General features: G+C 35.9%; 2 protein-coding genes and 1 long non-coding RNA gene across 3 annotated transcripts; all 3 read left to right on the plus strand.

Annotated features, from left to right (window-relative positions):
• Positions 1-915: 915 nt before the first annotated feature.
• LOC112056991 (leukocyte surface antigen CD53) lies at positions 916-5639 on the plus strand. The gene is made up of 5 exons (XM_024097476.2): positions 916-1193; positions 2298-2486; positions 3383-3547; positions 4220-4426; positions 4837-5639. The coding sequence occupies exons 1-5, from the start codon at positions 1056-1058 to the stop codon at positions 4975-4977; spliced, it is 840 nt and encodes a 279-aa protein (XP_023953244.2). The 5' UTR covers positions 916-1055; the 3' UTR covers positions 4978-5639.
• A 2545-nt stretch (positions 5640-8184) lies between these two features.
• On the plus strand, positions 8185-11671 carry LOC112057309 (uncharacterized). Its single transcript, XR_008250861.1, has 4 exons — positions 8185-8340; positions 9122-9346; positions 10310-10513; positions 11464-11671. It is a non-coding gene; the product is annotated as an uncharacterized LOC112057309 (long non-coding RNA).
• Positions 11672-14990: 3319 nt separating this feature from the next.
• Positions 14991-18631, plus strand: LOC112056938 (uncharacterized). Its single transcript, XM_052881651.1, has 5 exons — positions 14991-15308; positions 15743-15931; positions 16592-16768; positions 17133-17339; positions 18303-18631. The coding sequence occupies exons 1-5, from the start codon at positions 15150-15152 to the stop codon at positions 18426-18428; spliced, it is 858 nt and encodes a 285-aa protein (XP_052737611.1). The 5' UTR covers positions 14991-15149; the 3' UTR covers positions 18429-18631.
• Positions 18632-22588: the final 3957 nt, after the last annotated feature.

Raw genomic sequence — 22588 nt, forward strand, 5'->3', positions numbered from 1 at the left:
TATAGTATAGATAATAGGAACACATAGATAATAGTACAATAGAGGTATTTGAAGTCAATGAATCCAAATTAAGACACCTCTCGAGTTTTTTTAAATAATATTTGCCATATCTTTTAAATATGACCAATATTCCCTCCAACCAATACCTCTCTCTCTCTCTAACCAGCGTTAGGACAATAGTCCAACGAGTATGTATGTTTGTTCGAGGGAATTCTAGCAACTCAATTTTGAAGCAGATACTGACAAATTCAGCTGAAATTTTGTATACTTGTTCAATTTGGATGACAATGCATGGTTAAATTTGTGACGTCATTCTAAACCCAACATGATGGCATATCTAAGATGGAAGACTACGAGTAGTTATGCACTGCTACAATATGGGTATCAAATGAAAAGGGTTTGCTAACAATATATCGAAATATATAGTGACCTCAGTCTAAATTCAACATTGCTGCATATAAGATGGGTATTTTAACACACTTTAAGCTTGTTTTATAAAAAGGTTTTTATTACTTTTAATAAGGCAAGATTTTTTTTTGTTTTTTTTTTAAAAAAAAAAAGAATATTTTCCATATTTTTTTGCTTGTTAGTTTGGAACCCTCGTAACTTTAATTTTAAGTTTTCGACTATTATTACCACCATTCGATGAAATTAAATTATTACATCCTGAATTTTCAAAAGTGCTTGTAAAGTAAGCCTAATTGTAAAATAAATGAATTTAGATTTATTTTTTATATTGCCTTTTTTCATCATCCCTTAAACAAAACATTAAGTTGCGGTAATTATGAAGAGAATGGTGCTAATATGCATATATAATAGTATTTATTATGTTTCAATATTAACCTATAGCTACGTCTCTATATTGTTAGATGATTCATTTGATAATAAAATAACGCCAATCGTTACCATATCGTTACTGATAACAAAATGGCGTTTTTAGAGCGCACACATTATCAGAATATTGTATTTGTGCATTCTAAAGCCAACTTTTGCCGTTATTTATCAGTTTTGTTTCGCAGTTTTGGAATTAAAGCAATTTGTGGTGAATATACAAAATGAAGATAAATAATTCCGAAGAGGCATACAATAAAATGATTTCAGCGTTACAGTGGTTAAAAACGATCTTTATACGGATATGGACATTACTCAGTTCTATAAAGTTCTTAATTTCATTGATTACACTGGCTTTGCTTGTGAGTATCTAAGTCCCATTGTTTTTTTTAAGTTGTACTTTTATACTTACTATTTATTTTATTTTATTATGATACTATAATTATAAATTATCGGGCTGCGTTGTTTATTAGGTAAGATTTTTGTAAACGAGTTATTTTGTGAAATTCGCACGCACTTGAAGGAGAAAACATTTTACCTATCTACAATTGAATAATTCAAATGATGATCATGATAATGTCAAATTAAGTTTTTCATAAAGGCCAAATGATTACTCACAACACAGCTTTCAACTTTTTTGGATTTTTGGATCATTGTTTTCATTTGTTTAATTTCTGATTGTGGTATATAGGTAAAAGTTATAGGTAGGTATATTGAAGTGAAGCTGTCGTATTTTTGCGAAAGTTTATTATAAATAGTAACATGATTTCATCATCAGTCTGTATCCGTCCACTTCTAGACCACGAGCTTTTCCGAGAGCGTGCCACACACGATCCTCCGGCTTCCTCATCCAGCCACTTCCTAATGTCGTCGGACCATCTAGCTGGAGGGCGTCCTACACTGCGCTGGTACGCGAACTCCAACACGTCTGCCCCAGCGGTCATCTGTTCTGCAACAAAATTTATTTTGCTATTATTCGCAAAAAGCTGAGTGATCCAAGCGACAATGTTACCCAGATTTAACAGAAATTCCTCTTCGTACGTTTCAGATGTGCTTACGCTGCTGTATTTTACAAACGCAAAACCGTTTGTGCTACTTATAACGATACAAATCCGTGGTATGCGCGGTGGATTTACAAGACGGAGGTCCTGGGTTCGATCCCCGGCTGGGCAGAGTGAGATTTTCTTAATTTGTCCAGGTCTGGCTGGTGGGAGGCTTCGGCCGTGGCTAGTTACCACCCTACCGGCAAAGACGTACCGCCAAGCGATTTAGCGTTCCGGTACGATGCCGTGTAGAAACCGAAAGGGGTGTGGATTTTCATCCTCCTCCTAACAAGTTAGCCCGCTTCCATCTTAGACTGCATCATCACTTACCATCAGGTGAGATTATAGTCAACGGCTAACTTGTAAAGAATTTAAAAAAAAAGTCTTCCTGAGATAGAATAACTTTAATTTTCTTTCTTGCAGGTATCCGGACTATCGCTGTTGATAGTAGGTATACTCGCCATAGTAACATCTGCTCAATACGAAGAATTTCTTGGGATTTCGTTCTTCGTGCTCCCCATATTTGCGGTAGTCACCGCTTCTATGGTACTATGTGTAGCTGCGATGGGATGGATTGCTGTTAAATCGAAAAAATATAGTTTATTTTCAGCGGTACGTTATAAACTTGTATTTCGAAGTACATACGAGTAGTTATTTATTTTTAACGAAGATTATCATACTAATTTTCACGATTTCGTATCAGGTGAGATCGCAATCCAGGTCTAACTTGTCATAGCATAAAAACGAAAAAAAACATAATTAGTGAATAACCTTCGAATATCTATACTAATATTATAAATGCAAAAGTAAGTATGTCTGTCTGTCTGTTACCTTTTCACGGCTAAACGGCTGAACATGGATAATTTTGGTATAATCATATCGTAAATCTATGGGTCGGTATAATGATAAATTTGACCTTGGAACAAAACATACTTTAATACAGCAAAACGTACTTTTTGACTCTTAAATAAAAATAGAAGGGGGTGAAATAGGGATTGAAAGTTTTTTAGGAAGTCTTTCATTGTTAGTGTTAGGTACAGTTTAAAAATTTGTTCATAAATCACAAATACGAAATATAAAGTGATTCAAGAATTTTTAAAATTTAACCCCTAAAGTAGTGAAATAAGGGTTGAAAGTTTACATTGATTTCCACGCGAACGAAGTCGCGGATGTCCGCTAATAATCTATACCTACTTCTAATAAATCTCTAGAGAGGTCAATTTTGTACATGAAATATATTACCAAACAAACTATCAGGGGGCGATTTATGATCAATACTGATGCCAAAAATGCAATCAGTAAAATTTTTTTCTGTCTGTTGTCTGTAGTAAAATTGTTGTCTGAAATGTTTGAGAAAACGGGAGAAGTTACTCAATTTTTACAGCGATACTACTGTAAGGGCTGGATTAAGGTCTAAGGGCGGGCGAAGTCGCGGGCGTCCGCTGGTACATATGGTGATAACAAGAATCAAAATTAAGTAATTTTGTTAATATTTTTTTTATTTACAGTATCTCGCCTCACTTGTTGTGATATTAATTTTCCAAATAGCAATAGCTATTTTCGGTTTCAAAATTAATTACGATATTTACGAGGACAATGTAATTAATCATAAATTGTATGAGAGTAGGATGGGATATTATTATGGCGTGGATTGGGATATTTTGCAAAGAGAGGTTAGTATTTCACAACGTTCTACCAAATAAGATGCTATTCCTATTTTGTTTTTTTGCTATCAATACTCATTATTATAAGTAACATAATTGTATTATGTGCTTAGGTTTCTTCAGTTAACCCAGCAGGCCTATTCACTAACATTGACATTTGTTAGTGGACTTATACGAAATTCACCAAACAAATTAGTGTTAGTAATTTTCAAGTCAAGTGATTTCGTATTCACTATTCATTTAATTTTAACTGATCAAAATTGAGGAAATAGGTAAAAAATGTCATCGTGAACCTCGTGATCTCAGACTAATAACAGAAGGACTATGGCTTGGCAACTTCGTTCGTAATACTCCTGATGTAGCGCGTGGGGCGGGTGGCGTGTAGCGATGAATGAAAAACCCACGACTGATGCACGTCACTTCCCCGCACGCACGATTTCACACCCGCGCAGTCTTTCTGCCCGTCGCCCGCATATCATGGGAGTGTTATCAACGAACTTGCCAGACTACCTATAATATCGCACCCAAATTCACGAACAAAATTTTCTGTCATTTTCTGTGGAAAACGAGCTTACATTTGGTATATATCCTATACTAAAATAGAAGGCAACTAGCCGCGGTGATATGATTCGGAGAAAGTTTTTGGCACTGCAGTATTTTGATTTGAATTTATTTGATTAGTTACAATGTTGCGGCTACGACGGTGTGAATGACTGGGGACTTAACATACCGCTCAGCTGCTGCCCGATGTCCTGGAGAGGGTCATCTCCATTCCAGTGTACGAAGAGCAATTCATACTACCCCGGATGCCGCTTGAAACTTAACTGGATGCTGGCAGATTATGTCATTGTCCTTGGAATTACTGCTGCCACAGTCACGTGTCTACAGGTTTGTTCAACTAGTAAGACTTTCATCATTATCAGCCTGTTTAAAGCTGCTAATCCACCGAAGCGGAGTGAGGCAGCGGAGCCGAGAAACGGAGAAATATTAACCAATAGGATTGCACAAAATCTCCGCTCCTCTTAGAGTTCATTTACACGAGCGGCAACTCTACTGACGACTGCAGTCGACTGCAGTTTATACGAACGATACGAAGAGTTCTTTCAATATAGTGTGTGAAATCTGCCAATCCGCATTGGGCCAGCGTGGTGGACTATTGTCCTAACACATTTCACGAATCGAACCCTCCATTAAAACAGATCTAAGCCAATTTATTAATTGTTTATTTTATTAACCTCGTAAGTTATACGCCATATCATGCATACGCTAGAGAGATTAAAGATTTGTCTTTGTTTCAGGGTATAATAATATCTATGGCAGCTTGCATAGCTTATAAAATGAAAAACCAGCGACAATCCTCGCCCTACGAGCGCAAGGGCCTGTTAACGGGGACAGACTATTCGCAATACCATACTATACCCGGGAACGATTTACCGTAATCCTAAGGCATGATCCTTAAACCTTAATGACAACCGTCTCATTGCAACTTTGATCCGGCCCGAAGGACCATGTGTCTGTTAAAACAATATTTTCTGTATTTTCTTTAATAATCATTAAGAAGTAAAACTTATTAAAAATATTATATCTGGTGAGTGTGATGACACAATATGTTGTTTGTTTTTTCGAAATCACGGAAGAAGTTTGTATTGTAATCATACGAAAATGACTTCTTGACCCTTTGACTAAGTCAAACATTTTGTGTTTATATAATTAGAGGACTAACATACAATATTTAGTTTTGTTTTATTTTAATATTAAGTAGTAGTGTACAATAATCAATTTATGTTATTTAAAGGAGTTCAAACATTTTTCATACGAGTACATATCAGGGGCCAGATTTTATGAATGAACCATTCATAATATTATCTACTAGCTGACATCGCGGTTTTACACGCGTAGTTCCCGTGGGAATACGGAGATAATATATAGCCTATAGCCTTCCTCGATAAATGGGCTATCTAACACTGAAAGAATTTTTCAAATTATACCAGTAGTTACTGAGATTAGCGCGTTCAATCAAACAAACAAACTCTTCAGCTTTATAATATTAGTATAGATTTTAGACTGGTTTAAAATCAGTTTGATAAAATTTACGATGTTGAACAAAAGAGACATACTACCAAAAATATTAAGAACTGTAAATAGTGAATTGTTATTATTGATTGAATGATTTATTTTTAACTAAAGGATTTCTTGTATTTTTTTTCTGTAATGCCTCAAATGGTGCTCCTTAATTAAGTAAAAAGAAAAATAAAAAATATATAAATTTATAATTTGCCTTTTATTTTGGACTATGGGACGTCCGCGTTTAATTAAATTTTTAGAAAAACCTCTCGGGAGTAGCCTATAAGTCTGTTTATCCGGGGTAATCCCTAACGGTAAACAGATTTTAATGGGATTTTCACTGAAAAGTAGAGGAGTTTATTAAGTATTATAATTATAGGATACTTTTTAACACGGAAAGTATCATGGCTTCCGCGGGTTTGTTTGTTATGCTTTCGCGCCTAGCCCTAAACCACTAAAACGATTTTAAAAATTCTTACACCGATTTAAAGCAAAATTTTCAGAGAGTTTATATAAGTAAATATGCTTATATTTTACTTTTATATTTCCACAAGATTGGCAACTATTCGAATGAAACCGCAGGGGGTAGTGTAATAAAAAAACAAAAGGTGGTGAGTGATGGTCATTGTGGATGTGATATAACAAGGATAAAACTGCAGCGCGCTTCTAGTATAAGTATAACAAAAGTATTTAAAACAATCATTTATTTATTAGAACAGACAAGTCCTGTTACACTGATTAAGTAGGTAAATCACAACAAAAATTCCAGCAAAAATTCAAACAAAATTACAAAAAATTATTATCTAAACATGGATTTATAACACATAGATACTATGTAGCTGGATTCGTAAGTCGATTTATGTGCCCCGAAATCAGGGCACTTGACGCATCGCCTACGATAAGTACGTTTGTGTGGTGTGCTTTAACACAAACACAAGCTACACATTGTCTTCGCCGGCGACGAGGAAGACGAGATCCCCGATATCTGACGTCACCCAGACGTGGGCTTTTTAACTCACGATCTCGGGGGCGCCCGGACTGATACACTCAGGCCAAAACACCCTTTCCCGAACGGCCCTCTAAGCCGAGGTCCGAGTCTCAGAGGAGATGCCCTTAGAGAGTCGATCCGCCAATCTACTCTGCTTCTGCCTTCGGGCCCCATCAGGCGATGCTTCTGCGCTCGCCCAAACCCCCCCCCTGACGCCGCTGAGTTCCCATAAGGAGCCTGCGGCACTTACACAATCAGAAAAAAAATGTGCGTGTCGGCGAAGGTCATTAATTATGCTTACATAGTCACCACCATAGTTTCGGCAAAGAATTCATACAGGCCGATTGCCGCCGGGTAACTTCTTACTAATATTATAAACGCGAAAGTTTGTATGGATTTTGTTTGGATGTTTATTACTCTTTAACGCCGCTACTACTGAAGCTTTGGCTGAAATTTGGAATGGATATAGATTACCATATTATAAACATTTCGTCCCAGAAAAATCCATGGTTCCCTGGTCAGTGATGTATTACCGCAATGAGGGGGGAAGTTAATAGACGTCCGCAAAACCGGATTTTGTGAAAGGCCGGATTGAGAAGGCCTAAGGGCGGACGAAGTCGCGGGCGGTTGCTAATGTCGCATAAACTGTACATATAACAAAAGCCCAATTTTCGTAGCATTTCGATACTTTGTCTAGACACGATATCTAAACTTGCGTTAGGTGGAGTGTTGTACTAACATAACGGTAAAAAATCAATACGGTTTTAGTGATCCGATAAAAATCTATAATACCTATATGTATATTAGATGATTCATGTGATATCAAACGACCCAATCGTTATCAATCGATGTACTAGCAAATTCGTTTTTGTGCATTCTACAGCCAACATTTGCCAATTTATCAGTTATAACACGCAGTTCTCTATAAGTTAGCATTTCTGATAAATATACAAAATGATTGTTAATAGTTCTGAAGAGGAAAACAGAGGATCTACCGCAGTTCAATCGGTGAAGTCGAAATGTGTAAAGTTTTGGACATGGATGATCACAATGACGTTGTCGGTAAGTTTTTTTCATTATTGATTGTATTGACAAAAATACGAGTAGGTATATATTGTACCTACACACGTCATAATGTCAATGATGAATGATTTAGTTGGATGAATGAAATTGCACGCCGAAAAGTAGCAGCTTAGAGTAGCATAAGCTACTATACGTGGTAGTAGCAGAACTAATTCATTCTCTCCCAGTAAGTCGAGTATCTCAGAGAGAGATTTCCCCGCCGTTACAAAAAAGCTGAATCCATGCAATGCTAGGATCATTATCATCATCATAACTATCAGCCGATGGACGTCCACTGCTGGATATAGGCCTCTTGCAAGGACAAGCACATCGGTCACAAGTCGCCAGCATCCAGCAGCTCCCTGCAACTCGCTTGATGTCTTCAGATGGTAGGATATTAAAAAATAAATTTCGTCATTTAAAAATAAGCTTCTATCTAATGAAAATAAGCTTCTATCTAGGTGTATCTAGGTTAATATAATTTATTTCTTTCTTGCAGCTGGGCGGTATGTCGCTGTTAGCAGTGGGAATAGCCATCATAGTAGTGTCAGCTAAATACGAAAATTATCTCGGGGTTTCATTCCTAACGCTCCCCGTATTTGTGATTGTCACAGCTTCTATTTTACTATGTACAGCCTTGGTCGGATGGTTTGCTGTGAAATCGGAAAAATGTGATGCCTTTTCAGCGGTACGTTATCAAATTAATTTCGTATTATTATTGCAATATTTCGTTGTATAATTTAAAAAAAACGCTATATACTTGACCGGTTGAGGGCCATTCCTTCTACCGGTCTTGAAACCTGCTTATGGCACCTACCTTCCAAAACTACCACACCTACAGTCCAAACTCCTTATTAGGCTTAGTAGACACTTTTTACAACTTTTTTTACTTTAACTTGTTTATATTCCCGTCGGGATAGCAGTTTCTTGTTTGCATATATACTGATAATATAAAGAGAAATTTGTTTGTTTGCATTGAATAGGCCCCGAAACCACTAAACCGATTTAAAAAATTCTATAGGCTATATTTTATCCCCGGGAACATACTGAGCCACCTGCATCCAGCGAATCCCTGCGACGTGCTTGATGTCGTCAGTCCACCTGGTGGGGGGTCGACCAACACTGCGCTTATTAGTGCGGAGTAGCCATTCCAGCACTTTGGGACCCCATCGCCCATCGGCTCTTCGAACTATGTTACCATTGCCACTTCAGCTTCGAGCTTGAGCTATGTCGGTGAATTTGGTTCTTTTGCGGATCTCCTCATTTCTGATTCGGATCACGCAGAGATACTCCTAACATAGCTCGTTCCATCGCTCGCTGTGTGACTCTGAGCTTTCTTATGAGGCCCATAGTTAGGTACTATAACCACTGGTACTTATCTGCAAAGCTCTTTCGATGAAAACGAGTTATTGAGATAATTTGTGGTTCCTGAATTATTGAGGTGAATGATTAATGTATTTTTTTTACAGTATCTCGGATTACTTGTAGCGGTATTAATATTCGAAATATTGATAGCCGTTCTCGCTTTTGAACTGAATGATGATATTTACAGAGGAAAAATAATTAATCATAATATGTTTGATAGTAGGCTGCGTTATAATACATCGGAAAATCCAAATCGTTTTAATTATTATTATAACGATTATGATTATTATAATTACGGCGTTGCGGGCTGGGACATTCTGCAAAGTGAGGTTAGTACAATGATTATTTTATACTAAAGACTAGCGGACGCCCGCAACTTCGTCCGCGTGGAAATCAATGTAAACTTTCAAGCCCTATTTCACCACTTTTGAAAAATTCGGGTTGAATTTGAAAAAAAATCAATTTAAATTATATTTCATATTTTTTTTATGATTTATGAACAAATTTTTAAAACTATAACTGTAAAAATGAAAGACCTTCCATACAAACTTTCAACCCCTATTTCACCCCCTTATTTTCGCAATAAAAAGTATCCTATAACCTTCTCCGTATTATGGTCATAAACCGTGCCAAGTTTCATTTGAATTCATTCAGTAGTTTCAGCGTGATGCCCGAATCACAAAAAAACACGGACAGACAGACTAAAAATCTTTTTAAGCGCTAGCAGATTTTATTCTTGTCTCCATATGTATTTTGTGCTTTGGGCAAGCTATGAATTTTCGGATTACTTATGATATCCGTAGAACCAGAAAATGCATTGCCTACCCGAATTTGAATGAAGATATATTAAGTCATTAAAAGTAATTTTTTTTACATTAAATTAACGGTCGAGTCAATTTTACCGCAATTAACGATAAATGAAGGAATCCAGTTAATGATAATATTATAATGAATGGTATATAATATTTTTTTCATGATTTGTTTCCTTATGTTGTATGACACTAAAAAAATTACTTACCCATTAAAATTACCGCTAATGATAAAGTTATATACTGTTTATATATTTTTAAGAAACTTCTATGAAAATAATGCATGTACTTATAGCAAAAAAATACGACTTGAATGAGAATTTACATTTTTTCTTCTATTTTAACGAATATACGCTGGTTTTACTGTCCTCGACCAGATTATTGGGTAATTATCATAATTCTCTCATTGCGGGAACAAAGATGACTTTTCGCAACACAGTCAAAATCCTATTTGTGGGTTAAAAATATTTTGTTAACATTTAGTTACAATGCTGTGGCTACAACGACGTGAATGACTGGAAAGTCGAGATACCGCTCAGCTGCTGCCCGATGACCTGGAGGGGTCAGACCTTCAACTGCACGCTGGAGAATGCATACACGAGCGGGTGCAGCTGGAAGCTGAGCTGGATGTTGGCGGATTATATCTTTGTACTCGGAATCACAGCCTCCACTGTCACTGGGCTACAGGTTTGTTTTATTGAAACTAAATCATCATACTGGCCTTCATTAAAAGGCTCAAAGTCACTCAGCCGGCAATGGAGCGAGCTATGCTTGGAGTTTCTCTGCGTGATCGAATTAAAACTGAGGAGATCCGTAGAAGAACCAAAGTCACTGACATAGCTCAGCGAGTCGCGAAGCTGAAGTGGCAATGGGCGGTTCTTTTTTTTTTTTTTTTTATTTATTTTGTACCAATATTAGTAACACACAAAAGTAAAAAGAAAAACAGTGGACAAGGAAACACTTATCTCTATAAGAGATCTCTGCCAGTGACCCTTGGCAGTGGGAGAGATTTTAAACAAAAGAAATGGATAGCTCTTCATTTCTATATAATGCATACCCTAGTTAAAAACCTTGTGCACACCACAACCGATCAGTATTAAGCCTAACCAAGCAATGGGTGCAACCAGGCGGAATACATAGTTCGAATCTCCTTAAACCGGAAAGAGCAGTATACCTACTACTGGATTCCCTACTAGGTAGAAAGCGATAGTGTGTAGTTGGATGATGGTGATGATGATAATGGTGATGATGATAATGCTGATGATGATAATGACGATGATGCAGGTTCATAACGATAAAGGTTCATAATGTTGTCTTGAGCCGTGATAGCCCAGTATACATGACCTCTGCCTCTGATTCCGTAGGGTGTGGGTTTGAGTCTGGTCCGGGGCTTGCACCTCCAACTTTTCAGTTGTGTGCATTTTAAGAAATTAAATATAACGTATCTCAAACGGTGAAGAATAAACATCGTGAGGAAACCTTCATACCAGAGAATTTTTTTAATTCTCTGCGGGTGTGAAATCTGCCAATTCGCATTGGGCCATGACTATTGGCCTAACCCCTCTCATTCTGAGAGGTGACTCGAGCTCAGCAGTGAGCCGAATATGGGTTGATAATGAATGTTGTATTTGTTTCAGGGTATAATCATATGTATTGCGATTTGGATTGCTTATAAATTGAAAAACCGCGAGGAAGCCTCTTATAAAAGCCTATTAGAGGGTACAGATCATTCACAATACAATTTTCTTCCAGGGGAAACTATGTAGTACTATATAACTAACGTTGGTAATATAATACCTAATAATAATTAAAAAATTGTTTGTACTCTTAAAAATATTTGTGTATATTAATCCTTAGATATTACGAAATTACAAGTTTATTTGCAAAAAAAGCATGGTTTGTAATGTAACACTCTCTCATATACATATTATGTACCTATCTAATTGTTATTTGCAATTTTCACATGAATTAAATTAAGAGCAAGATTAAAAAAATAATAATTATAACCTAATAGTTATAAAATGTTTTTGAGTTATAAGTAACTCAAGAATTTAGTATTTTTCATAATCTGCTACGTAAACTTAGAGGGCTTAGAGTACTTAATTTGTTTTAAAGATTTTCATTAACATTGTGTAAATTAATGGTATATTAATTTACATTAATACAAAGAAATAAAAGTTTTTAGATTATTCATTTTTGGTTTCATTTGTAAAAAATGTAGCACCATTCTGTGTAGTTGTTTTAAAACTCGACAATACGAGCTTTGAATTTGTCTGTCTCACTTTCTAATTATATTATGTTAGACAGAGAAAGACAGACGAATTTTAAACTTAAGCCGGATTTATATTTGTCTGACGTGTCATAAATTTTGTATGACAACGTTTACACTGTGTTGTGATGGCTTCTAATGTGTTGCATACAAATGTATGATACCGATTCTGTTCTGATGCGTTACGGCACGACACGTCAGACAAATATAAATCCGGCTTCACACTATCCAGTTACTAAAAACAATGTTGCAGAATAGTTTTACTGATGTTTGATGACCGAAGCGTAGCACTACATTATCACTACCAGTATTTTGTAACGATGTTTTTATAAATCAACAGAATGAGTCTCAAAGCCTGTATCTGAACGCGAAGATCTGGACCATGCTTTGGACTTCTGGAGTGACCAATTGAAAATCAGACCTGGGCACTCTATTCGCGCCTCTCAACCGTCTCTTTGTTAAATATATAGACAATCGAAAAAAAAATTCTTTTATTTTTTTTTTACCATTTAGGCGCCCTTTAGAATTTGGCGCCTGGAGCGACTGCTCCGTTCGCCGTATGGATGGACCGGCCCTGGTCTCAAATCCGCCTATATCTATAGTCTAACATGATACTATATGTGTATAGAGAAAGATAGAGACGAATTCGAAACTCACACACTATAGAATTATATATGATCATCGTTACATAAAAGATCTGTCTATATTTATAAAAAAAAAACCAAGAAAGCCGGAATTCATAAAGCGTAGGTGAATTATTTTCCCGTTGTTACTACCCAGTAACATTTCTTTCCCTGGTCACAACATCTACGCACGCCCCTACCTTCAGGTTTTTACTGTGCTTCAGGAGACCTATCATTCATCGTTGCCTATTGCATCTGTTGAGAGAATGATGATGTTTAAGTTTTAGGGGAGCCGAAGATGGAGTTTAGGGATTTATTCAAGCGTGGCAGATTAATAAATGAGGATAGCTTGCATGTTGTTCATCTCCACCAATTATGGTGTTACTTGCCTTTAATATGAATTCATCCTTCTCACGTTTAGGGCAACCCAATCGAAAATATGACGTCGTATTTACGGATAATTTGAAGGATATATCCCAGAACAACAAATAAGTACAATAAATAATCTGCTCATTTCCGTCTTGCCTATTGATATGTAATATAATGATATACATTATCTTTCAGTTACAAAAAGGTAGCTTATTTACTGATACGGCTTATCAAATTAGATCGGTATTTTTATATTTATGTACTTTCTATTTTCTTTTGTTCTTTGTAAGTAAATATCTACGTAATAAGTTACGTTAAAGATAAAATTTCATGATATGTACGGGAAAAATGTATAATCTATTTGTCACCGTAAAAATGCAAATACCGTTAGATTATAATCTATCTCGCGAGATTGTGAACTATCGGTAGATTGTGAACTGCAACATACTGCTTACAATTTAACGTGTTATTATTTGGTAGATAGTCCACCCTACCGGCAAGGACGTACCGCCAAGCGATTTAGCGTTCCGGTACGATGCCGGATTTTCATCCTCCTCCTAACAAGTCCATCTTAAATTGCATCATCACTTACCATCAGGTGAGATTGTAGTCAAGGGCTAACTTGTAAGGAATAAAAAAAATGTTTTTTTTTGTGTAAGATAAAATTTCGGCTCATATTATAACCTTTGTTAGTAAAGTGATTTCACCCTCCTGCCCAGACCTCTATTCTTTAATTACGTCGATTTCGATTTTAGTCGATCTATTTATTCTAATCTAAACATATCATAAATCGAAGTCCTCTGCCACGTCTGTTTGTCTGTTCGCAACAAACTTATAGACTACAGAACGGATTTTCATTAATAGAGTGATTTATGAGGTAAATAGGTCTTGGTGCATAATTTAACAAGTATTTTTTGATGTAAGCTGATTGAAATATGTCGATATTTTTTTCTTGGAAAAAGGTTATTTTGAGTATTTCACAATGTAAATAAATGTAAATATGTGCGCATTTCCGTTTGTTATTCTCATTCATGCTGGTAATCTAAAGCCGAAATTGATTAATCATGATTCTTAAGATAAGTCCACCTGTTATCTTAATACCATTAGTATAAATTTTGCACGTAAACCATCGAATTCTCGTTTTCGAGTATCAAAATATTGTTACGTCAAATTAAAATGAACCTAAACATAATAGTCATAAAGTCCTACTCTTATTAGTGATTCTTTAACATTCGCTAGCTTTGAGTATAGAAGTAGGTATAGTTTATCCACTTGAACGCCCATGACAGCAGCCAGGTAAATAAACAAACACCCCGTTAAGCTCAGCCCACCAAAAATCCCCAAAAATTACCAAAATTCGTTCTCCCCGCCTAGTCCAAAATAAATTAAGGATTATCCAACAAGAGGTATGGACCACAGAACAGACAACGCTAAAAGCTGACGCTTTTAGCAATAGAAGTAGCAAGGAGGCGTGGCCCGCGTACACCCGGGTGTGCGGAACATCGCAAGCGTGTCCGCGCATGTACTAGCAGTCTTGTTTTGTTCTGTTACAAAAGGAATAAATAATATTCAACTCTAAAGCAAGGGTGACATATTTCATTTTTAACTAAATATTAAACAACCTTTTAGACCACGCCCCTGGGTACGCTGGTTTCAATACAATGATTTGTCATTTGACACTTTATAAATCTAGTTACCTCTTATATCTGTGGTGTGGGCGGATCGATCGTCACAACAAGAATGAGCCAGGCCTCCCGAGCGGTCTCCCACTACTCCCCACCTATTCCAAAATAATCCGTGAAGGATTATTCAACAAGAGGTGTGGACGGATCGATCGTCACAACAAGAATGAGCCAGGCCTCCCGAGCGGTCTCCCACTGTTCCCCACCTAACTCACGGAACATTTCGGTAGAATGACTTATTCGCGTCGACACGCGCGTGCAAGTTTCTTACTAAGGGTCTACTTATTTAATAAAAATATCAGTGACATATTATTGATTAAATAAGTGAGCATTATTATATTTGTTCGTATCTAAATCAAACGTATAGGTGAGCCCGTAAAATGAGGTTAGACAGTAATGAAGAGTACAATACAAGCACTTCAAGATTTTCGTGGTTGAAAGACGATTACCACCGAATTGTTTTTCGTATTAAAAGATTTAAGTGGGCAGACTTGAAGAAAACTGGATTTATATTGTGGATCAGTACACTATTATTTGCTGTAAGTATCTAAGTACATTTTATATAGCTTTAGCTTAACTATTAAAAGATCTGCTTTTCGTTTATTACGGATTAAAATAAGATATTTAAAATATTAACTACAGCATTGAAAAACTGTTTCATGATAGAAAAAAAATATATAACTTGGTCACCCTAAGGATTTTTTCAAAAGTATTCAAATTAGTTTTAGATAATTAGGTGGTGTATCTACCATTTGCGTTTTTCCATTAATTACGGAACATCCTGTATAAAACTTTGTTGATGCTTTTTTATATCCGTGGCACAGTAGATATAATAAGTCCATGGTAAGTACCGACGTATCGAAGATACGATAGGTGAATAATCTATTAACATAATATTACCTGTATACCTCGGTAGATATACAAAGATACCTATAACCTATTAATTAAGACTTGACTTTGATATCTATTTCAGATAACTGGACTAACACTTTTCGTACGGAGCATTATAGTTCTGTCACGATGGCAAACGTACGAAACGTTTATTGTGGACTTTATCTTCCTGGTGCCCAGATTTGCGTTAGCAACCTCCATTTTTATTCTGATCATAGCTACGCTTGGTATTTATGGAGCGAAGTCACAAAAGTATAAACATGTTCTTTTGGTAAGTAATATTTTTTATCAGCCTGTGAAAGATGGGTGAATAAATAACATCCATCGATTCAAAGTTACCCTTATTATAGTTTCTCCATGTCGTAAAATAAAATCTTGCCTTATTTTTTACTATGCAAAGTGGGGATTATTTTTTTTACTCGCTTATATCATAGTGTCTGGTATCATTAGGTCTTTATGAATGATATTTAAACGGGTACATACCACGATAATACGACGAGATTTTTATTGTCGATATTTCGACCCAGTTGCATGGATCGTGGTCACGACGGAATATCGACAATAAAAATCTCGTCGTTTTATCGTGGTATGTACCCGTTTAAATATCATTCATAATGAACAACCACGAAATAAGTTTAAAATCATCATTAGGTCTTTAAAAATATGGTGGAAACACTATTTTTTTATTCATCCGTTTGTATGTTTAAGGTTGTTTTAAGTGATAATTTTGTTAAAGTCAAGTCACTAGTGTCCCCCCTTATCAGTTAAACGGTCGTTTATGGATACGAGAAATATTTCACAGATGTAGGATAAAATTATAATTATGATTTTGTTGGTGGTCCAAATAAATAAATGAAAAAAATTACGGAACCCTTACACAGCGCGTGGCACTTGGCCGGTTTTTTAAATGTTGGATTATGTTTCTTTACAGTATACAGTGTTGCTAGTACCAATATTAGTATTTGAAATAGCAGTTACCGTGGTCGCATTCAGTAATATTACTGATACTATCTTTAGAATAAGGAATCACATGGAAAGACACAATCCTTATTTGAGTTCGAATTATCCAGGGCATGGGATGTCTGATTGGGACAATATGCAAAGGGAGGTAAGTTTACAGATATTTATTTTACTTGTCCTGTTTTGGTCCTGTAACCTTGTAAAGGACGTAAATTAATGATGAAGTATCTGAAAGGAGAGAGTCTATTTTAAACAAACATTGATTGATTTAAATACATAGAATACATACAAAAAATACGCTGGCTGGCTCTCTTATGTCAGCCACTGACGACCAAGTAATCTCACATGCCTGCATCGCCAACGGCTTGACGTCTGATAAAACTGATCGTCGTGTTGGTCGCGGGCATGATATCATACACATCGAGAGCAACAGACGATCAGTTTTATTCGTATCTCACACTGAAAAGAAATGCATTTGTTTGTTTTGTACATATCTGATGTTTTTGTTTTAGTTAATGTGTTGTGGCGTACACGGAAACTTTGGCAACGCTCCTGTCCTGCCTATAAGCTGCTGCCCTATTCCGGCCGGAGCGATGTCTCCATTTGAATGCACATATCAAAATACGCACAGATCTCGATGCGATATTGTAATTTCTTCGCGTGTCTCCATTGATTTGTATACTTTAGGATGTATGGGCGCAGTCATCGCTTCCCTTCAGGTATGTCTTTTTTGTATCGGATATGCGTATCGCGAAATTCAAACGATAACGATAGCGATATATCTTTACAGGAATCTATCATTTCGGGCCACTTTTGTCTCTTTAATAACTCATAATCTATTTGACATAAACATATGAAATTTGATTTTTAAGTATATTAAATCCCGTGTAACTAGAATCCCAAGATTCATAACTACAGCTAAAGGCCAGTCTGAAGCGGAGCGAGGCAGTGGAGCCGAGATATTAACCAATATTATTGCGTAAAATCTCCGCTCCTCTTCAATGGACAGCGACTGTCAAGGTAGTTTTAAAAATTGAAATAAAAACGGTAAGCGGAGCGGAGAAACGGAGCGGGGAATGACACAGTACGCATTACTCCGCTCCGCATTGGTCCGTTTCTCCGCTCCGCTGCCTCGCTCCGCTTTGGTGGATAGGCAGCCTAAACATTGAGATATCTATACTTATATTATAACTGTAACAGATCAAATTCTGTAGGTAACATTGAAGATATTTTAAAAATTTTAGTTGGAGGGTACCTAGTATGTATTTAATCGATGCTGAAACCAAATATATATTTTTTCGTTTATTTTTCGTTCATTTGTCTGTCTGTCAGCCAGATCTATTCAAATATTGTATTTAATTACTTAGCGAACGCACGCAACGACGTTAGGGTGAAATTCAGTTTTTCATAAATCCTGCGGGTAAGGATTTTCCGGGATAAAAGTAGCTCCTCTATCTACCAGTGATAGTCCTGTTTCAATCGGCTTAGCCGTTCCAGACATTAACCCGGTCAAACAGACAGGCAGACAGACAGATAAACAAAAATTTTAATAAAGCTTGGGTATTGGGAGCGTGTAAATAAGTACGAGCAGTACTTGAGACAACACCGTTATATTGAAATCACAGACAGGCACTTAAATTTTATTTATATGTATTTATAATTTAATTATATTATCGTTTCAGATTATAATTATAGGCCTGTCTGCGTGGATGACCCACAGATTAAAACATAAACCTCCCAATGCTAACAGCGACTTGCAAAAGATTGTAACACCGACACAAGTGGTGACTGACTATTCAAAATTTTAAAGAGATTGAAAATAATATTCGGGTTTGGTATATAATAAAAGACTTTTACCTTTTCTATTGTATTATGCTATATCGCTTATTTCATAATCAATAAATTTTTATAGTGTAACGAGCAAACTATAATGTCTGATATTTTTCTTTTTCCTTCTTTTCCTACTACTTCTTCAGAAAAACTGCTATAGTAAATATACAGGCAGTATTAAGAGTAATAAAGTATAATTACTCTTAATAGACTCTGATACTGTCTATAGATTACAAATACTGGTTGCAATAAGATCTTTCACAATGTAACCAGTGAAAAAAGAACCACAGACCAGGACCAGTAACAGAACTTTTGTGGCTGGTCAGTGGTACGGTGGACGGTGGTCACCTTCTGTAGCGCTATCTTAAAATGATGTTTTATTTTTAATTTATATAACTCAACTAGCTGACGCCACGCGGTATTACCGGCGTGGTTCCCGTTCCCTTAAGAATCAGGGATAGTATAGAGCCTATAGCCTTCCTCGATTAATGGGCTATCTAACACAGAAAGAATTTTTAAATCGGACCAGTAGTTCCTGAGATAAACGCGTTCATAATCTGCTACCTTAGAGGGCTTGGAGTAAGTTGTTTTAAGATATCGTTTTTGATTTGTCTCTGAAGAAGCCTTCATACGTTTAATATTTTTCATAAAAATTGTGTAAATTAAAGATATATTTTACATTAATCGAAATCGAGTACATTAATATCGTTAATTATCGTATAATTAAAAGTTTTTAGATTATTAATTTGTGGTTTCATTTGTAAAAACTATAGCACCACTCTGTGTAGTTGTTTTAAAACTGAACAACACGGGCTTCGTATATGTCTGTCCCACTTTCTAAGTATATCATGTTAGACAGAGAGAGATACAGACGAATTTCAAACTCACACTATCCAGTTACTAACAACATTACAGAATAGTGCTACTGATGTTTGATGGCCGAAGCGTAACACTACATTAGCACTACCACTATTCTGTAACGATGTTTTTATCAAAACGAGTCTCGAATCCACCTATATCTGTATAACATGATACTATAGAAAGAAAGAGACGAATTTGAAACTCACGTACTATATGGAATTATAAGATCATCGTTATATAAAACTTTAGTTAAGTGTAAGGTGTAAGGCAGGGTGGCATATCCTCTCCTCTTTTGTTCAATTTGTATATTAATGAGCTAATTGTGAGGCTCAGCAGCACTCATGTAGGATGTTTCGTTGGGGATACATGTTTTAAAAATATTAGTTATGCCGATGTTATGATGTATCACTATGTATCCACATATCAATAGTAAGTTCTCTTTCCAAGACAATGCAGGGTAATTTACGAGTGTTCTCTTGTTACTTGACAAACAAGATTTTTAATTATATAGGAGAGAAGGACAAACATTACTATTATATGGAAATAAAAAAACAAAAAATAAAATAAGTTCAATAAATAACTACAGTAGGGGCAATAAAGAAAAAAAAGAAAAACCACTATCGTGCATTTTTGATTAGGGCACATATTTGGTTATTGTTTCTGTAGCTCTAAAAGATGTTCTTAAATTATTTTTTTGTAAACATAAAGAGATTTTATTTATCGTTGATTGCATCTGTTGAGACAACGACGATGTTTCAGCGATAGTAGGTTTAGCCGAAGATGGAGTTTTGGTATTTACCTACTCGAGCGTAGCAGATTAATTACTGAGGATATAGCTTGCTTGTTGTTCAATTCCACCAATTAAAGTGTTACTTACCTTTAATATGAATTCATTCTGGTGGTTACGTTTAGGGCAACCCACAAAAATACTTTAGAAATTAATCAACCTGCACATCAGATTAAGGTAAGAAGGGTTATATGTTTGCAAATTCGTTGATGACACATGATATGTGGGCGACGGGGGGAACAGACTGCGTTGGTGTTAAGTCGAGCTCTCGGGGGGCAGAGGGAAGGACTGCGCGGACCATCAGGTGTGTTACGAACAAATTTGCCAAGCTATAGTTTGAATTTCGAAAATATGACGTCGTATTTACGGTGGCGTATTCCAAAACAATGTGAACACAGTAGCAAAATAAAACCGTTGTCTTTCTATTCTCGAGTCAGAGCGAGATTTATTTTTTTAATTTGAAGGATATAATCCCAGAACAACAAATAAGCACATTTAAATAATCTGCTGATTTCCGGCTTACCGATTGATATGTAATAAAATTATAATACATTATCTTTCATTTATAAGAAAGGTAGCTTATTTACTGATACGGCTTATCAAATTAGACCGGTATTAATTACTATTTAGGTACTTTCTATTTTCTTTTGTTGTTTGTAAGTGCCCATCTACGTCATACGTTACGTAGAAGATAAAATTACATGATAGGTACGGGAATAATCTATAATCTATTTGTCACCGTAAAATTGCAAATACCGTTAGATAGAACGTCATCGTAAAATAGACAATCTATCTCGCGAGATTGTAAATTGTCGATAGATTATAAACCGCAACACACTGCTCACAAATTCGGTAGATTGTAAGAAAATTAGATTGTAGGGGTAGGAGTAGGGTAGAGGTACGGTTTCACGCAGACGAAGTCGCGGACGTCCGCTAGTGAGTATATAAAAATCTCTCACTCCTCCGAAACAACATGACTGAGTGAAGTGTTGCTTTATCTACGAAGGCTTAAATTTAACATCAGAGGCCTGAGAAAATGAATTGGTAGGTTATGCCTACTAATATTATAAACGCGAAAGTTTGTATGTTTGTTACTTTTTAACGCCGAATCTACTGAACCAATTTGGCTGAAATTTTGAATGGAAATAGATTTTACTACTTTTAATACAATTTGTCCCAAAAATTCCATGGTTTCCCGAAATTTGCAAAAAATTGATGATTTTGATGGTATATATATGGTGGTAATGTTTGTTACTTTTTCACGCCACGAGTACTAAAGCGAATCAACTCAAATTTAAAATGGATATAGATTATAGCCTGGATTATCACATCTGAATTCCACGCGGATGGAGTCGCGGGCGTCCGCTAGTTTCCAATAATATTTTGGGTATTTCACAATGTAAATAAATGTATATATGCATTTCCGTTTGTTATTCTCATTCAGAAACGTAATCTAAAGCCGGAATAGATTAATCATAAATACTTATGATAAGTTTATCTTATTACCATTAGTATGAATTTAGCACGTAAACCATCGAATTCTCGTTTTCAAGTATCAAAACATTGTTAAGTCAAATTAAAATGCACCTAAATATCACAGTCATAGAGTCCTACTTTAATTGGTGATTCTTTAACATTCGTTTCGCTACCAGCTTTGAGTATAGAAGTATAGTTTACTTTGAGTATAGAAATTAAGTCTTTGGAAAAACACATTAAGTCTATTGACGTTTGTTTCTATAAACATTTAGATTCAGTCAGGTTTAATAATTCCTACCAAGAATGTTACTAATAAACCCTCGAATGACAGAGAATAACCTTGAGTGAAGTCCCGGACTTGTGACTGAAGGATGTGGGGTTTAAGACGTCTTTTAAAACTAAGTGTTAACTAGTTTTAAAAGACGTTTTAAACCCTACATCTTTCTATCACAAGTCCGGGACTTCACTGAAGTCATTCTCCCCGTCTATTCTAAAGTAAATGAAGGATTATCCAACAATCGGTGTGGACGGATCGATCGTCACAACAAGAATGAGCCAGGCCTCCTGAGCGGTCTCCCACTGCTCCCCACCTAACTCACGGAACATTTTGATAGAATGACTCATTCGCGCCGACTCGCGCGTGCAAATTTCTTACTAAGGGTCTACTTATATATTCTAATAAAAAAATAAAAATATCATCGGCATATTATTGATCTAAATAAGTGAGCATTATTATATTTGTTCGTATCTAAATCAAACGTATAGGTGAGCCCGTGAAATGACTTTAGACAGTAATGAGGAGTACAATACAAGCACTTTAAGATTTTCGTGGTTGAAAGACGATTTCCACCGAATTGTTTTTCGTATTAAAAGATTTAAGTGGGCAGACTTGAAGGAAACTGGATTTGTATTGTGGTTCAGTACACTATTATTTGCTGTAAGTATCTATAGTACGATTATTAAAAAAAACTGTCACTGAAATGTCATTTTACTAGTAAAATAACATTTCAGTGA

This window comes from Bicyclus anynana, chromosome 5 (assembly GCF_947172395.1).
Source record: "Bicyclus anynana chromosome 5, ilBicAnyn1.1, whole genome shotgun sequence".
In the NCBI taxonomy this organism is placed as follows: Eukaryota; Metazoa; Arthropoda; class Insecta; order Lepidoptera; family Nymphalidae; genus Bicyclus; species Bicyclus anynana.

What these genes read in the sequence shown, in the direction of transcription:
- LOC112056991 (XM_024097476.2), top strand. Translation starts at nt 1,056, where the DNA reads ATGAAGATAAATAATTCCGAAGAGGCATACAATAAAATGATTTCAGCG. An exon ending in TGATTACACTGGCTTTGCTT is followed by an intron (nt 1,194 to 2,297) that starts GTGAGTATCTAA and finishes TCTTTCTTGCAG; the next exon opens with GTATCCGGACTATCGCTGTT. An exon ending in GGGATATTTTGCAAAGAGAG is followed by an intron (nt 3,548 to 4,219) that starts GTTAGTATTTCA and finishes TTATTTGATTAG; the next exon opens with TTACAATGTTGCGGCTACGA.
- LOC112056938 (XM_052881651.1), top strand. Translation starts at nt 15,150, where the DNA reads ATGAGGTTAGACAGTAATGAAGAGTACAATACAAGCACTTCAAGATTT. An exon ending in AGTATAAACATGTTCTTTTG is followed by an intron (nt 15,932 to 16,591) that starts GTAAGTAATATT and finishes GTTTCTTTACAG; the next exon opens with TATACAGTGTTGCTAGTACC. An exon ending in GGGACAATATGCAAAGGGAG is followed by an intron (nt 16,769 to 17,132) that starts GTAAGTTTACAG and finishes TTTTTGTTTTAG; the next exon opens with TTAATGTGTTGTGGCGTACA.